Source organism: Gigantopelta aegis, chromosome 15, assembly GCF_016097555.1.
Source record: "Gigantopelta aegis isolate Gae_Host chromosome 15, Gae_host_genome, whole genome shotgun sequence".
NCBI lineage: Eukaryota > Metazoa > Mollusca > Gastropoda > Neomphalida > Peltospiridae > Gigantopelta > Gigantopelta aegis.
Window position 1 is genome coordinate 41,718,784 of NC_054713.1, and position 19,562 is coordinate 41,738,345.

At 35.1% G+C, this 19,562-nt stretch overlaps 1 protein-coding gene across 1 annotated transcript; it reads left to right on the forward strand.

The window, feature by feature from the left end:
- Window positions 1-14: 14 nt before the first annotated feature.
- LOC121389836 (macrophage mannose receptor 1-like) lies at window positions 15-19,302 on the forward strand. The gene is made up of 5 exons (XM_041521485.1): window positions 15-34; window positions 7,672-7,934; window positions 10,234-10,422; window positions 17,324-17,490; window positions 19,294-19,302. Exons 1-5 carry the CDS (start codon window positions 15-17, stop codon window positions 19,300-19,302), a joined length of 648 nt encoding a protein of 215 aa, XP_041377419.1.
- Window positions 19,303-19,562: the final 260 nt, after the last annotated feature.

Sequence of the window (19,562 nt, forward strand, 5' to 3'; positions counted from 1 at the left end):
ATACTCTCCGCACCATGACGCAGCTAAATCTTACGTAATGTTACTAAATTAATTCATTATTCAGTAAGTTTTGTTGTTATCTATTTTAATTGAGCATTAAACCTGCAGATTTCCATGACAACGAACTGTCACAAAGAAATATGTATTTGAATAGACCGTGATGGCGGGTTTTTAATCGCAAGATATTTAAATAAGAAATTATAAAGACAATTGCCAAGTCTTAAAAGTGCTCAATCACGGATTTAGTGGGCCTTATTTCTCTAAATATGGATTATAAATGGAAATTACATTCATTGGGAATACCAAATATAGTTATTGTATGATCCAAAACGTTTTAATTGAACTACGATCGAGGGAATTCCATGACACGTTTTATTTTTTAAATTCTTGTGAAAAGTCATAAAAATACGGCAAAACAGACTCGTAGTAATGAGGCTGTATATACGACAGCAGTATAATGTATTTTAGAATTTTATACAAACGTCCGCCGTGTATAGAGACTTGACAAATGAGGGCCGGCTATATAATTTAAAAAAAACGGAACATGAACTCACCATTTATTATTATTATTATTATTATTATTATTATTATTATTGTGCATGGAATTTAGCAGGGGAGAGAGTCTAGACGGTTATGTACAACGCTATAGTGCTTGCAATCTAATTAAAATTAGCTCCACTATTACATGTGGATCTAACAGCAGCCAGTTGTAGCTCATGTCCATCAATCAAAACCTTACTTGCAGAATCATGCCAGTGATTTAAAAATAATTTGAAAACATTCCGAATTATCCTGAGGGTATACGACATGTTTCGTGTGAATTACGAATGTCTTAAAACATGTTTTATTTTATAAAATAAATAATTTGTAATGTAAAACTGAAGACTGATTTAGCTGGGTTTTTTTTATAAATAAGTAAATACTTTTTAATGTAAAATTGAAGACTGATAACCCATCCCGTACGTATTGGTATGGTTCGCTGTACTGCGGCCACTAAAATAGACTGGCCCGATATTTTTAGAATTTGTATGCTCCCAAATAACGTTATAAAAGGCGAAGTGTGATTGGTCAATATTTAAATTATTATTTACAGACATTACCTGGACATTGGAGACTATGCAGTGTTGTTAGCAATCTGATTAAAATTAGTTCTACTGGTCTAAATAAGGCATTCGTAATTCACATGAAACATATCGTATACCCTCAGGATAATTCGGAATATTTTCAAATTATTTTCAAATCACTGGCATGATTCTGCAAGTAAGGTTTTGATTGGTGGACATGAGCTCCAACTGGCTGCTGTTAGATCCACATGTAATAGTGGAGCTAATTTTAATTAGATTGTAGTGCTTGGTTCGAAAACGGATAACATGTTTTCCAGCGTCACAAATGTGGCATACGACCAGCCAGTCATTTTTGTTAAACGTTTGCAAATTATTTTGAGTGATTCGCAAAGTGGTCATTCGGTTTAATGAACAGCGTAAAAAAAATACCCCAAAAAAACAACAACCAAAAGCCCAAAACAACAGGGGCCTGCTGTTGCATGTTTTGCCGTCCAAAGGTTGGCTTAATTATTACTTAATCCAGTTGAATCCAGTTCTACGTGCAGGGACAAGTTAAGCCTGCCGTAATAATAATAATAATAATAATAATTCTCAGAATGCCGCCATATTTAAGTCACTAACCGTACCGATCTGCGAAACTAGCTTAACTGTTAGTACTGTTACCGAATCATAGTTATTAATTATACTTATCTGTAACAATAATGGCACATTGACGGTTTGAAAACAGATAACACGTTTCATTCCGACTGCTTCCAGTTACAAGTCCCCGCTATTAGTTTGTGTAGGCCCCTGCTGTCCGTAGTTGGTGTGTATTTTTTTTTTTTTTTAGATAATCTCTCAGCAGCTGATAATTTTATTCATTTATATGTATTCATTCATTCATTCATATTATTATTATTATTATTATTATAGTACTGCAGGGGCAATATTACGCTATTCATATACGGTAGCAGGGTAAAATGGGTATGGCGCCATACCCACATTTTATTGCAAATATAAATTGTTTAAGTTAACCGTTTGACAAAATTAATGACTCTTTATTATTACTGTATGATTTTCATAACCCTACACCTAACCCATTTTATTTGTGGGGAGGACCCCCATACCCCCTATCGATTGCTTTTGTATTCAGCAAACACATTGTAAATAGTTAATTTCATAGCGCCATACCCACAAATGTCTTTCCGGCAGAAACACTGGGTAGGTGTCTATGGAAAACGTACACACAAGGGCCCGCTAGATTCATATTCAATCCCAATTCCCCTGTTTGTACTTAGTATGTATTTCTCCTGTTACAAGTGGTTCGATAATATGGATCAATCAAATACTTTTTTTACCGCCTATAATATACATTTTTGCTGTGTTTATAGGCAGTCCTCGTTAGCAGAGGCTATATACACGGCCGTCGTATATATAGCTACTTCGTATACAAACACCGTCTAGTTCACAGTATTCTTTAAAAATGTAATAATTCCTATCCCAAGCCAAATGTAATTACCCATGGGGTTATGGCATATTTTATATAATAATAAATTTGACAAAGTGAAAAATGAATGCGGTGTTTAGATTTTTCCGCGTACAACAAACGATAAATTTACCTGTACCTGCAAAGGCCTAACTAGTCGGGATCGTTGCCGTTTAAAATGTTTCTGTTGCTAAAATAAATTAATGTATAAGCTTATTATCATTCAGTACATGTTTATATAATTTTTTATAACTTATTTTCAATGGTTTTCTTTCGATTTATCCTACGTCGCAGAGGACGGTCAAGCGTTCTCGTTACACGAGCTTGGCAAATCATTTTGGCACTGCGGTTATTCGGGGGTTGCCCATCACGTGACTACAAAAATAATACGTCACACCTCTTCGCTCCAAATAGCCGTTATTCTTTCCTGAATTATGGACCGTTGACATAATTCAATTATTTTTACAAAATATCAGTAATAAGTGGTTTATGGTATGTATTTTCAGATAATACTTTGTACGGTCATTAATTAGGTCAACCATCCGTGACAGAGCACCTTTAAATCTAGAACAGCAAAATGATCATAATTATTTGTGTTTTGTTTCGTAGAAAAGTTGGGATTACATTTTATTATCGCGTCGCCGTCGCGTAGGAATAGTAAAAAAGGTAGGTGGTAAACAGGTCCCTATTTCGATAACTCTGTCAGTCAAATTATTGTTAATACTGAATAGCAATATCTACTGTTGTAATCTTTACTGCTTTAGACCACAAATACAAGTATAATAAGTTTTTCTTATTTTATTTTTTTTGTTCTTTAATATGTTTTTGTTACAGCCGAAATTGTTGTCCCAAATTAAAAGGAGAAACATATTAAGAGCGCCATTATCCACCCAGCCAACGTTTGTTGCATTACGGGTGGATATACGTTAATTATTGAAGATTTTAATTTATTATGATTGATACGGATTCCAATTTAAAAGATTACAGCTGATATAGATTATGCTCTCGGCTGATATGGAAACACAGAAAGAAGGAAAGAAAGAAAGAAAGAAAGAAAGAAATGTAAGAAAGAAATGTGTTATTAACGGCATACAGAACAGAGTTTGTTAAATTTTATGGTTTTATGGAGTCGGATACGTAGTTAAGGAGTAAAGAGATGATGAGAGAGGAAACCCGCTATCGTCACTCCATGGGCTACTCTTTCCAATTGGCAGCAAGGGATATTTTATTATGATGGTTTAAAATGTTCTTAGGTGTCGTTAAACAAAAATTACTTTCCATAATTTAGACACCAAATAGCCGTAGTTTAAAATGTGCTGAAGTGTCGCTAAACAAACGTTCATTTCCTTTGTTTATGCTAGACACCAAATGGCCGTAGTTTGAAATGTGCAGAAGTGTCGACAAACAAACATTCCTTTCATTTCCATATGTTAGACACCAAATAGCCGTAGTTTGAAATGTGCTGAAGTGTCGACAAACAAACATTCCTTTCATTTCCATATGTTAGACACCAAATAGCCGTAGTTTGAAATGTGCTGAAGTGTCGACAAACAAACATTCCTTTCATTTCCATATGTTAGACACCAAATAGCCGTAGTTTGAAATGTGCTGAAGTGTCGACAAACAAACATTCCTTTCATTTCCATATGTTAGACACCAAATAGCCGTAGTTTGAAATGTGCTGAGGTGTCGACAAACAAACTTTCCTTTCATTTCCATATGTTAGACACCAAATAGCCGTAGTTTAAAATGTGCTGAGGGGTCGCTAAACAAACATTCCTTTCCTTTCCATATGTTAGACACCAAATAGCCGTAGTTTAAAATGTGCTGAGGTGTCGCTAAACAAACATTCCTTTCCTTTCCATATGTTAGACACCATTTCCATATGTTAGACACCAAATAGCCGTAGTTTAAAATATGCTGAGGTATCGACAAGCAAACATTCCTTTCATTTCCACATGTTAGACACCAAATAGCCGTAGTTTAAAATTTGCTGAAGTGTCGCTAAACAAACATTCCTTTCATTTACATATGTTAGACACCAAATAGCCGTAGTTTGAAATATGCTGAGGTGCCGTTAAATATTCATTTTCTTTCCTCGTTGGAATGTTTCACACATGGCGATGAATCGGATTCTTCTCTTCAAAGTTTAAAGTTTGTTTTGTTTGACGACACCTCTAGAGCACATTGATTCATTAATCATTGACTACTGGATGCCTCTGATTCTTACCTTGAGAGAAAAATATACCCTGATAACACTGGTAACCTAATTTTGACGTAAGCGATAAAGATATGAATGACCTCATCGGGTTTTTTTTTCCTTACCTCATACATATAAAAACAATTTGCCTTAACAGCGGCGTACTCTACCAAATCGATATTGCTTTATTCGCATGACCAACGTGGTTATAGTAATGTAATCTAGTTTAGTGGAGTAGTGAAGTAGTGTGGCGTTGGTTGCGATTGCGGTTGCGGTTGCGATGGCGATGGCGGTGGCGGTGGTCATATAGTCCCTGTACCCTCTTGAATACAAGCCTCATACGCGTGTAATTGTAAGACTCTTTCCCATATCACAAAGTAAACTTCTGTTTTGATTAATGCTAATACTGATCTAATCCAACGCATATTTAAATGACTGTTTCTTTCTTTTTTTCTTTTTTTGTATCTTCGTTTTATAATCAACAATAAAACCTTTTAGCTTGATGACTTACCGGTAGTCCATTTTTGTAAATCCGGTTACTGGTTTCTTCGTCATAGCTTAATGGAATTGTCACCGGAAAATCTATTTCGTGAACAGAGGACCGAAATAAAACCTCAACAACAATTCATAAATGACCATTTGGGTATTATGTGTTTCGATAATTCAGTATATGTGTGTATATACACATGCAGATTTGACTATACGTGTTGGGGAATACGGGCTGACAGACAAACTTACAATGCTACTCGCTACAGTCATAACTTTCCTTTCTACGACATTAAGGTAATTTTATATACTTTATTTTGCTATACTGTACTGCATTGTAGTATACTGAACTGTACCTTATCTATAGTATACTGTTTGCACTTACTGTACTATACTATGCTATAGTTACTGTACTATACTATGCTGTGCTGTGCTGGGCTGGGCTGTGCTGTGCTGTGCTGTGCTGGGCTGTGCTAGGCTAGGCTAGGCTAGGCTAGGCTAGGCTACGCTACGCTACGCTACGCTACACTACACTACACTACACTATATACTATATTATACTAATATTATACTATACTTATACTATACTATACTATACTATACTATACTATACTATACTATACTATACTATACTATACTATACTATACTACTATATACTGTACTGTACTTTACTCGCCACTACACTACTACTACACTGCGCAGCACAGCACTACACTGCACAGCACTACACTGCACTACACTGCACTACACTACACTATACTACACTATACACATTTCAAATAATGGTATATATTATTCTGTACTATACCACACAAAACTCTACTATTCTGTATAGTACTCTCCTTTACAGTACTATACTTCGTACAACATAAAGGTAATCTTGTATCTAATTACTTTGGTATACTGTACATACATTATATTGCAAGGCATTATGCAGTACTTGTCTATGTTGTACCGTACCGTACCGTACCGTACCGTGCCGTACCGTACCGTACCGTACCGCACTATACTTTAATTTAATTACTTTAATTTTATTTTGTTGTTTAGAATAAGATCATTTTGTGATTCAGGGATACAAACGAATTATTTCGGAGAACATCAGGCATTGTACTATTCAAAATCGGTGTGTTATAATTAGTGTTACCCAGCGGAACGAATGGCGATATACTTTATACACGAACAATTTAATGCGCCTGGACCCTGTACACAATACGCCCCCAGCGTCTGGCAGTCTTAAGTTCAATTTTGAATGGCTAATTACGCTACAGCAATGCATCTAATCAGTTTATAGCCAAAAGTTAAAATCTAAACGTTCGATTTGTTAACGACACCATTAGTGTACATTGATTGATTAATGATCGGCTATTGGATGCCAAACCTTAAACTTGTAATTCTGACTTCATTAATAGCAAGCTTAAGATATATGCTCTTTCCAACATAGAGGGCAGGGCATATGAGGCACGGCGGGTGCAAGTAGACATTGGAGGGGGGGGGGGGGGGGGGAGCTGACGAAGATCGAGGGCGCAAATCAAACTTTCTAAGGGTTTCGGGGATGTGCTCTCCCGGAAAATTTTGAAAACTAGATGTCGTGAAATACAAATTCCTACATTCTACAAGTAAAATTCATCTCAGCCTTAAGATTTACTACCAATAATATGTTTCATTCATATACCAGTCATGTGACACTGGTTTGAACGGGGAAGACCAAACTGAGTCCGCTGAGAAGGTTCGATCCTACGACCCAAGCACTTCTGGCGATTGCTGTACCGACTAAGCTGAATGGCGCCCTGAGTCCATACATGCAGTCATTCATCAGCTGTGTATAGTCCAGTGGGCTCTATCGTGTGCAGGGGCGGGATTTAGCTCAGTCGGTTGAGTGCTAGCCTGAGATGCTTGCGTCGCAGAATCGAACCACATCGGTGGATCCATTCAACTGATTGGGATTTTTCTTCATCGAACCAATACACCACAGCTGGTCAAAATCCGTAGTATGTGTTTTCCTGTCTGTGGGATGGTGCGTATAAAAATTCCCTTGCTGCTACTGAAAAAGGTAGCGGGTTTCCTCTGATGACTATATGCTAGAATTACCAAATGTTTGACATCCAGTCAATAGCCGATGATTAATTAATCAATGTGCTCTAGTGGTGTCGTTAAACAAAACAAACTTTTAAACTATATTGTGCCAGTTTGGGCTTTCTAAGAGTCTTTGGGAGTGGCAGTCCTCCTACAGGAGGCGAAGGATGCATATATCATCCTGTTACGGATCGCTTAGGACAGTGGCGGTCCTCCCAAGGACGAGCACCCGTTAGTGGATCATGGAAGCAATCACGACTTTGCCTGACATCCTTTCGACTCTACCCTGTGCAGATGTACGATTTTGATAACGGAATACAGTTTTGTCATTCAGATTTATACACAGTTTATCAATACTAAATGGGTTCAATTGGTTCTTTAGCGTCTTCAGCGAAACCACTCAACAGACATTTTGGATTCGGAATCACGTGTTTGATGACGTCACAATCACTGATCACGTAATATATTCCACAAGCAGCATCAAAAGCAAGGTGAACTGTGGGAAGGAATGTGCCAAGAGTGACATCTGCAGGTCGTTTTCCTACAATGGTCATGATGGCACGTGTCGTATGCATTCAGAAACATTTTCCAACAGCGCCAGTTCTCTCCCTTCATCGGGGTCCCGCTACTACACAATGGCCACAGGTAACACACCAGTATTATATTTGTTTATTTTACAAGATCATTGTTTTTGAAGTCAGATCTATCTGAAAGGGTATTTACTGGTGATGGTGGTAGTGGTAGTGGTGGTGGTGGTGGTGGGTTTCGTGTTTTTGAGGTGGGTGATATTGTTTGCTTTTCTCCGTCCATTCATCCTGTTCATTTGTCCATCAATTAATTCGTCCCTGAATACTTGCACACACGCGAATGAATGGATGAATTCTGGACGGAATTTAAAAGATTGTAATATATTTCCGTTACCAGATACATCTTTACTCATCAGCTTCAGATAATTACACTCCACCAAAATGTGGCGTACCGTCAGTGTACACTGGCACTGTTCACGTTGAATTTGTGCTGGGTTGTCGTTAAACATTCATTCATTCATTCTGTTCACTTTGAGGAGGATGACCCTTCTTTAAAATAAACGAAGACAGACAGACACATTATTTATTTATGTCTCACTTTGTGTATAGATTAAACTGAAAGCAAGAGTCAACGGTAGTAATACGATGCTACAGTAGTAAAAGTACACAATCCACTCCTGTGGAGTTATGCGATATTTTAGAACTATTAAAAGGTTATCAGAAATATTTAAAAAGTATTGTATTTACAAGAAATGAAACTAAAAACAATAAAATATGTATGTATGTATGTATGTATGTATGTATGTATGTGTATATATATATGTGTGGTATAGTACAGAATAATATATACCATTATTTGAAATGTGTATAGTGTAGTATAGTGTAGTGTAGTGCAGTGTAGTGCAGTGTAGTGCTGTGCAGTGTAGTGCTGTGCTGTGCAGTGTAGTAGTAGTGTAGTGGCGAGTAAAGTACAGTACAGTATAGTAGATATAGTATAGTATAGTATAGTATAGTATAGTATAGTATAGTATAGTATAGTATAGTATAGTATAGTATAGTATAGTATAAGTATAGTATAATATTAGTATAATCGTTGGCGACGTAATAAATATGAGGGCAACTATTGGCTGTAATTTTAACAATATCCAGGTAGCTGAAAAGTAATGACATTTTTTCTTTATCTAAAAGGATTTTAAAGTTTACTACAGTAGCTGCTGCCTTTTCAAAAATATTTACGCTAATGTCATCATAAAAAGGATAGTGAATAAGAACATGTTCTTCAGATTCTACATAATTAAGGCAGTTGAAACAGGTTCTTTTGTGAATCTCCACATTTGTATATCTACTCGTTTCTAAAGCTTAAAAGCGCGGTACCACTACGAAACATAGGAAAGGACGTAGTAACATAAATTTCACTGATAAAAACATGTTTAAAATAGTTTGGTTTGTTTAACGACGCCACTAGAGCACACTGATTTATTAACCATTAGCTATTGGATGTCAAACATTTGGTAATTTCGATATATAGTCTTAGAAAGAAACCCACTACATTGTTTTTCATTAGTAGCAAGGGATCTTTTATTGCCACCATCCCATAGACAGGATAGCATATACCACGGACCTTGATATACCAGTCATAGTGCACTGCCTAGAACGAGCAATAGTCCAATGGGCCCAACGCCAGGGATCGATTCTAAACCCCATGTTTAAAAGTTCTATAAATACGGAGTTTATTCCCTCCAATATTTGTTCAGTACACATGTCCCATTCCAATACATGCATCCATTTAATTTTACAACCATCTAATGCTTTTTGTTCCGTTTTCGTTATTGAAATTTGATTATTAAAAAGATTCATTGTATTATTAAAAGTTTATTTGTAATCTAACCTGATGTATTCCTCAATCATCAATCATAAAAAAAAACATGCATGTATGTATGTATGTATGTATGTATGTATGTATGTATGCATGGACCTATCTATCTATTTATCTATCTATCTGTCTATCTATCTAATATATGTAATATATCTATCCATCTATCTATCTATCTATATATATATTTGACTGTGTGTGTATGTCTGTATGTCGGTTCTTTATTTATCTGTCTGTCTGTCTGTCTGTCTGTTTTTCTATCTATCTATGTATCTATCTACCTACCTACCTACCTACCTACTTATCTATCTATCTATCTATCTATCTATCTATATATATATCGATTTAATCTATCTCCATATCTGTCTGTCTTTAGGATCCGTCTGCCTGATAGTATCTGCCTGTCTGTCTTTTTGACTGTCTGTCTGTCCGTGTGTCCGTCTGTCCGTCAGTCTTTTTGTCTCTCTGTCGGACAGATATTAGATTTATAACCCAATGTGAAGGTCGTGTGATGAAAAGTAAAACAAAGCCTCTTTCTTCTCAGATCACTGCCCAACTGAAGATGGGTACGTGTTGCTTGAGGATGTCAAGCTGTGTTTCAAGGTGTTCAATCTGAACAAAAAACAAATGGCAGAAGCCCGTGATGTTTGTAACCAATCACGTTCCAGATTGATTGTCTTGGACACAAAGGAAAAGAACTTAGCTGTCAGTGACTACATTAAAGAAAATATAGGTAAGGCCAAACAAAACAAATTTCCGGTCTGTGGTCAGCGCACGCGTCGATTTCACCCTTGCGCGACAGCCTGTTTGTTTCTAATTTTCCGCTGTATGACATCGATTTTTGCCGGGCTCTAAATGGTGTGTGTTTTTTTTTACAGGTGGATCGAGATATTATTTTGGTTTTATTTTGTACAGGTCTATCGAGGTATTGTATTGGTTTTATTTCACACAGGTCTATCGAGGTATTGTATTGGTTTTATTTTACACAGGTCAGTCGAGGTATTGTATTGGTTTTATTTTACACAGGTCAATCGAGGTATTGTATTGGTTTTATTTTACACAGGTCAGTCGAGGTATTGTATTGGTCTTATTTTACACGGGTTTATCGAGGTATTGTATTGGTCTTATTTTACACAGGTCTATCGAGGTATTGTATTGGTTTTATTTTACACAGGACAGTCGAGCTATTATATTGGTTTTATTTTACACAGGTCAGTCGAGGTATTATATTGGTTTTATTTTACACAGGTCTATCGAGGTATGGTATTGGCTTTATTTTACACAGGTAGATCGAGGCATTAGATTGGTTTTATTTCACATAGGTATATCGAGGTTTTATTTTACACAGGTCTATAGGTAGATCGGTTTTAGGTCTATAGAGGTATTGTATTGGTTTTATTTTGGGTCTATCGAGGTATTGTATTGGTTTTATTTTATACAGGTCTATCGAGGTATTGAGGTATTTTATTGGAGGTTTATTTTTTACACAGGTCTATCGAGGTATTGTATTGGTTTTATTTTATACAGGTCTATAGAGGTATTGTATTGGTTTTATTTTGTACAGGTCTATCGAGGTATTGTATTGGTTTTATTTTACACAGGTCTATCGAGGTATTGTATTGGTTTTATTTTACACAGGTCTATCGAGGTATTGTATTGGTTTTATTTTACACAGGTCTATCGAGGTATTGTATTGGTTTTATTTTACACAGGTTTATCGAGGTATTGTATTGGTTTTATTTTACACAGGTCTAGTATTGTATTGGTTTTATTTTGTACAGGTCTATAGAGGTATTGTATTGGTTTTATTTTACACAGGTCAGTCGAGGTATTATATTGGTTTTATTTTACACAGTTCAGTCGAGGTATTATATTGGTTTTATTTTACACAGGTCAGTCGAGGTATTATATTGGTTTTATTTTACACAGGTCAGTCGAGGTATTATATTGGTTTTATTTTACACAGGTCAGTCGAGGTATTATATTGGTTTTATTTTACACAGGTCAGTCGAGGTATTATATTGGTTTTATTTTACACAGGTCTATTGGGATATTTTATTGGTTTTATTTTATACAAGTCTATCGAGGTATTGTATTGGTTTTATTTTACACAGGTAGATCGAGGCTTTACATTGGTTTTATTTTACACAGGTAGATCGAGGCTTTTTATTGGTTTTATTTTACACAGGTCACAGGTCTATCGAGGTATCGAGGTATTATATTGGTTTTATTTTACACAGGTCTAGGTATTGTATTGGTTTTATTTTACAGTCTATCGAGGTATTGTATTGGTTTTATTTTACACATGTACAGGTCACACGTATCGAGGTATTGTATTGGTTTTATTTTACACAGGTCTATCGAGGTATTGTATTGGTTTTATTTTACACAGGTCAGTCGAGGTATTATATTGGTTTTATTTTACACAGGTCAGTCGAGGTATTATATTGGTTTTATTTTACACAGGTCAGTCGAGGTATTATATTGGTTTTATTTTACACAGGTCAGTCGAGGTATTATATTGGTTTTATTTTACACAGGTCAGTCGAGGTATTATATTGGTTTTATTTTACACAGGTCAGTCGAGGTATTATATTGGTTTTATTTTACACAGGTCTATTGGGATATTTTATTGGTTTTATTTTATACAAGTCTATCGAGGTATTGTATTGGTTTTATTTTACACAGGTAGATCGAGGCTTTACATTGGTTTTATTTTACACAGGTAGATCGAGGCTTTACATTGGTTTTATTTTACACAGGTAGATCGAGGCTTTACATTGGTTTTATTTTACATAGGTAGATCGAGGTATTTTATTGGTTTTATTTTGTACAGGTCTATCGAGGTATTGTATTGGTTTTATTTTGTACAGGTCTATCGACGTATTGTATTGATTTTATTTTGTACAGGTCTATCGAGGTATTGTATTGGTTTTATTTTACACTGGTCTATCGAGGTATTGTATTGGTTTTATTTTGTACAGGTCTATCGAGGTATTGTATTGGTTTTATTTTACACAGGTTTATCGACGTATTGTATTGATTTTATTTTACACTGGTCTATCGAGGTATTGTATTGGTTTTATTTTGTACAGGTCTATCGAGGTATTGTATTGGTTTTATTTTGTACAGGTCTATCGATTTTTTATCGACGTATTGTATTGATTTTATTTTACACTGGTCTATCGAGTTTGTATTGTATTGGTTTTATTTTGTACAGGTCTATCGAGGTATTATATTGGTTTTATTTTGTACAGGTCTATCGAGGTATTGTATTGGTTTTATCGTGTACAGGTCAATCGAGATATTTTATTGGTTTATTCTGCACAGGTAGAGATGTATTATACTGATTTGATTTTATACAGGTAGAGAGGCATTATATTATTTTAATGATGCACAGGTAGATAGAGGTGTTACATTATTTTTCAAAGGTAAGTCCATATTTTATATTCGTTTCATTTACACAGGTAGATCGAGATATATTGGTTTTATATTATACAGGTAGATCGAGGTATTACGTTGGTTTTATTTTCCAAAAGTATATCGACAGTATATACTGGTTCTACTTTAGACAGGTAGATCAAAAATATTGGTTTTATTTTACACATGTAGATCTAGGTAGTATATTGAATGAATGAATGAATGAATGAATGTTTAACGAAATCAACAGAGGTAGTAAATGCATAATGGTTTTATTTTGCACAGGTAGATGAAGGTATTATATTGGTTTTATTTTGCACAGGTAGATGAAAATATTATATTGCTTTTATTTTGCACAGGTACGGTAGATGAAAATATTATATTGGTTTTATTTTCCACAGGTAGATGAATGTATTATATTGGTTTTATTTTCCACAGGTAGATGAAGGTATTATATTGGTTTTATTTTGCACAGGTAGATGAATGTATTATATTGGTTTTATTTTACACAGGTAGATCGAGGTATTATATTGGTTTTATTTTACACAGGTAGATGAAGGTATTATATTGGTTTTATTTTGCACAGGTAGATGAAGGTATTATATTGGTTTTATTTTACACAGGTAGATGAATGTATTATATTGGTTTTATTTTCCACAGGTAGATGAATGTATTATATTGGTTTTATTTTACACAGGTAGATGAAGGTATTATATTGGTTTTATTTTACTCAGGTAGATGAAGGTATTATATTGGTTTTATTTTCCACAGGTAGATGAAGGTATTATATTGGTTTTATTTTCCACAGGTAGATGAATGTGTTATATTGGTTTTATTTTACACGGGTAGATGAATGTATTATATTGGTTTTATTTTCCACAGGTAGATGCAAGTATTATATTGGTTTTATTTTACACAGGTAGATGAAGGTATTATATTGGTTTTATTTTGCACAGGTAGATGAATGTATTATATTGGTTTTATTTTACACAGGTAGATGAAGGTATTATATTGGTTTTATTTTACACAGGTAGATGAAGGTATTATAATGGTTTTATTTTACACAGGTAGATCGAGGTATTACGTTGGTTTTATTTTCCAAAAGTATATCGACAGTATATATTGGTATTGTAACAAATCTGTATATTTCCAATACTTTCCTGAATAATCTGATTTGTTGTCTGTCCTTTTTCTACTTATGTTTGGTTTCTTAATTTTATTCTTGGTTTCTGAACTCCGTATACTAACATCTTCTAGCACCCTATTAGCACTTTAATCAGCCTTCTATGAATCAGATTATTGATGGGTAAAGTTACAGGAACGATCATTCAGATCAATTGATTTGCCAAACAGTGGCATGAGACCATATAATATTGTAATGTTTAGGCTTGGATTTTATAGTTAATATTACGTTGTGTAATATTTGGGGAGGGGTTAAACAATAATAATGTTATATTGTATTTTGGGATATCATTTGAGAAGATAATTAAGTTAGAATTGTTTATTTTATTTACGTAATTTTTGTTGTAGCGATGTATAATTTTCGGCAATATTCGGCTATAATTAAGTTTGTCGTTAATCTTCGTTATTTCTACGAAGAATTGTTATGATAGGTTAACCAATCGTCATGTCCGATTAATGTCATGTCATTAATTTGGACCAATGAGAGCCATTCCATGTATTAATGCTAGATTTGTCCATCCGTTTACTCACTTCCGACTTTCCAACCACAGGTACATGTGTGTTTGTTGATTGTGGGTTTTTTTATGTGTAGATTTTGAATGGCTCTCTCTCACTCGGTTATTCCAAATTGTGTTTTTAGATTTATTATGTGAGAACCGACAATGATAAGCTATTTATTTATTATGTAATTCATTAACCAAATGGTAGTGTATTTTTGTTAGTTGTCACCGTCTCGCATTGCATTGCCGTAAACCTTAAAATTATTGTTAGGCATATTTTGCATAGACACTTGAGAGGTTACTAAAGTATTTTTGAAAGAAGATTATTGGAATTTCGGAGAGAGGAATGGAGTGAAGGAAATATTATTTCTGTTTCGTAAATTACCAAGTATTCCACGTTTGGGAATCTTGTGGTTTCACGAGTGGAAATGAATGTTTAGGTACGTTTTCGATGGATTTTCATTCTCTTAGAATAAACAAATGGTAATCCATATTGGGATTCTTAATGTTTCATTGGCGGGGAATTGAATGGTGGTTGAGTTGTGCGAAATTTGAATAATTATTATGTAACCTGTATCTCTCAATGTCAATCATGAAATCTATTAAAAATCTTAATTATTTTGCTGGTTAACTGTAATTGTTTTTATGATCTATTGACACCCTTAAATAAACACTGTGAAAAAGGACGACTTATGTGATTATTGTATTAGTTAGTGAGAAAGGTTAATCATGAGTTTACATATTAAAATGTGAGTTTTTGGAAGTCTACGACCGAAAGGGGTAGCCGAACCCAGCAAGGCATTTTTAGAACTCTATTTAATTCGATTCTAGCACCGGTCTATAAGTGGGCACGTGCTGAGAAAGCGAAATCGTTACAGTATTACTTTAGACAGGTAGATCAAATATATTGGTTTTATTTTACACATGTAGATCTAGGTAGCATATTGAATGAATGAATGAATCAATGAATGTTTAACGAAATCCCAGTACAAAAACAGAGGTAGTAAATGCATAATGGTTTTATTTTGCACAGGTAGATGAATGTATTATATTGGTTTTATTTTGCACAGGTAGATGAATGTATTATATTGGTTTTATTTTCCACAGGTAGATGAAGGTATTATATTGGTTTTATTTTGCACAGGTAGATGAATGTATTATATTGGTTTTATTTTACACAGGTAGATGCAAGTATTATATTGGTTTTATTTTACACATGTAGATGAATGTATTATATTGGTTTTATTTTCCACAGGTAGATGAATGTATTATATTGGTTTTATTTTACACAGGTAGATGAAGATATTATATTGGTTTTATTTTACACAGGTAGATGAAGATATTATATTGGTTTTATTTTACACAGGTAGATGCAAGTATTATATTGGTTTTATTTTACACAGGTAGATGAAGATATTATATTGGTTTTATTTTACACAGGTAGATGAAGATATTATATTGGTTTTATTTTGCACAGGTAGATGAAGGTATTATATTGGTTTTATTTTGCAAAACTAAATCAAGAGTTACACGGGTTTTATATTGGGATTATTTTACAAAGGTAGATCGAGGTAGTATATTGGTTTTATTCTATATAAATAAATTGATGTATTACATAGAGAATAATACATGGGTGGCCGTTAGATACCATTTATCTCTCCACCAGTTGTTTTACAATGTATCTAACGAGCGAACATTCACAGTCTGGAGCTCGACGTTGTAAGACGTGTTTGTTTCGCTCGTGCATACTGCACATGTTTTAATGTGCTCCACTTGGGGATCCTGCATTTTGTTTTGTTTTGTTAGCAAAATGGCGTTTTCTACTGCGATGTATGCGGCCATTGGAACTGATTGAACGCTGGAATGCTTCTCGTTTCAACAGCCTGCATCACCAGGTTGGATTCTTGTTTAGCGAGATTCCTTGGCTTCACGTCATTTCTCCGGCTGACTTATGTCGACTTGTTTTTCCGTGTCTCGTATGACGGTTATTCTGCAGAACGCCACGGCTGTTCGCGTTAGTCTCTGCATGTGCGAGCCTGTCCGCCCCACTCTAAGAAGCGGGGTCGGCTCCTACTACTCTTTTCTAGACTTTACTTTGTTTTATATTGATACCATCTCGTATTCTCCGGAGTCGGGCCAGTCCACACCACTATACCAACTCATGACTACAGCAGTAGACCCTAGTCTGATACTCTCTTCCGTTCAGACGGATCCGGCTTCTCAATATCTGTATTAGAGCACAGCACTACACCTTCAACGTCTATCGACTGTCAATCAAGGGGTTTTCTTGACGAGATGCAACCGTACAAGTTATGCACCTTAACGGCATTAACGAGGCCATTCACGTGGACATATATATCGGATTTAACTTTTAGACCTTCGTTCAAAAGTTTATGTCGAAATTAATTTCATTTTGCACAGGTAGATGGATGTATTATAGTGTTTTAATTTTCACAGTTAGATAGAAGTATTATATTGTTTTAGTTTGTAGAGGTAGATCATGAGTGTTTATTTTGATTTTATTTTATACAGGTAACTCCAAGTTCTTTATCGGTTTGACAGATGAAGACCACGAAGACATTTTCGTCTGGGAGAATGGAAAGACAGCTAATTTCACCAACTGGAATACTAGGGAACCAAACAATCTGAACAACGAAAACTGTGTTTTGCTAATTACAAACACTGGAAAATGGAACGATGTAAATTGCAATAGACGAATAGCATACATCTGTGAAAAGGTTGTATGATGACCAGAGGTCAAGCATTCTGAGAGTAATGCTGAAACAATACACGTCCCCTACCGGGCCCGAACATATTTCGTATATCCTAAGTTAAAGAGACATAACTCTGTCACAAATTGGTACATGGCTGTGAAAGTTAAACTTGATCTGTAACAGTACATGCTAAAGCTGTATAAAAAGTTTAATCTCAAAATCTCGAGGCATTGCCACATTTTCGTACTTCTTAAATTAAAGGGCCATAACTATCTCAAAAATGGGTAAATCGCTATAAAAGTCCAACTTCATCTGTAACAGTACATGATAATGCTATACTGAAAACTTCAGCTAAATATCTGGATGCATTGTAGGAAAAACAAAAACGTCCGGAGTGCTATAAGTGGGACAGACGGACAGACAGACAGACATTTGCACCGGTAGGGGACTAAAACTATATACATGCACCTCTATTTACTTTATTTGTGTTGTGTCCCCGTTTAAAAATAGGTATTTATATTTTAGCACAAACACTCTGTAATGCCTAGAGTGAACACTATATTATTATTTTATTGAAGTGAATTTTGGTTATACCTTAATTGGATAGAAGTACGAAAATAAGTTCATTTGAATGAATAAATACGTCATTATACATGTATGTATACCACAACTTATTGTAACCATCTTAAATATGGAAATAAACTATAAAACACCACGTTTGTGAGTTTCTAAATATGAATATGCATTCCAATCTTATATCATTCAATAATAGCAGGATTACAGATTACCATCCATTGAAAGAAAGACTGAATGAATGAATGAATGAATGTTTAACGACACCCCAGCACGAAAAATACATCGGCTATTGGGTGTCAAACTATGGTAATGCAAATAAATAAAGTGATGATCAACATCAATATAAAAATTCAAGGTTTAAACAAAAACAGTGTAAAGAACTGTGCAAAAATACAAATACAAATATCACAGAATTTTACGGACACCGAATTTTACTCTAAACTTCAATTTGTGCTGTATTGGCCATTCTCAAAGAGAATGTTACACCCCTGCACCACGGTGAGGTTACAGCACGCGCAGGGGTGAAAGAAAGAAAGAAATGTTTTATTTAACGACGCCACTCAACACATTTTTTATTTTACGGTTATATGGCGTCAGACATATGGTTAAGAACCAAACAGATTTTGAGAGGAAACCCGCTGTCGCCACTACATGGGCTGCTCTTTCCGATTAGCAGCAAAGGATCTTTTATTTGCGCTTCCCACAGGCAGGATAGCACAAACCATGGCCTTTGTTGAACCAGTTATGGATCACTGGTCGGTACAAGTGGTTTACACCTACCCATTGGGCCTTGCGGGGCACTCACTCAGGGTTTGGAGTCGGTATCTGGATTAAAAATCCCATGCCTCGACTGGGAAATAATAAGAAGAAGAAGAACAACAACAACAACAACTAACCTGTATGACAAAAAGGATGACTTCATCGTTCCAATAGTACATTTCCCCTTCATGTCGAGCAATATACCTTCTGCTCCAGCTTTTAGTGTTTATTTATCACACCTTCTAACATACCGTAGGATCATTATTATGATGATGTCTAGGAACTCCCGAATACATTCAAACAGTTTTACGGTAGACATGTGGAAGCGACATCTACTAAATACGATACATCACTGACCAAAATAATGACTGATGCTATTCCATATTTTAAACTGGTGCATACCTTTTCATCTCTTTTGAGAAGCTCATGCTCATTTATTCTTCATTGTTTTAGATGGGGTAACAGACTTGACCGCTGTGGTGGTACAATTCATGACGTGTGCAGCAGCATATGATCATGTTTCGCGAACACCTTATGTCATCACAGTTATATTTATTCCAATGGCCTTTGTCCTGTGTTCGTTTTGATTGAGTAAAGTAGTCTGAGTATGGCAGTCCTCTTTGTGGCATTTTTTTCTTTATCTATTTATTGTCCAGTAAACCTAAACGACAAAACCGTAATGCATAACGAGGGCCGTATCTCAGCACAATGCAGTCGAATGA

Bases quoted from the DNA above. Each gene is read 5' to 3' on its own strand.
- LOC121389836 (XM_041521485.1), top strand. From the start codon at position 15: ATGACGCAGCTAAATCTTAC. The intron at 35-7,671 runs GTAATGTTACTA...TTGGTTCTTTAG, and splicing joins ATGACGCAGCTAAATCTTAC to CGTCTTCAGCGAAACCACTC. The intron at 7,935-10,233 runs GTAACACACCAG...CTTTCTTCTCAG, and splicing joins CTACTACACAATGGCCACAG to ATCACTGCCCAACTGAAGAT.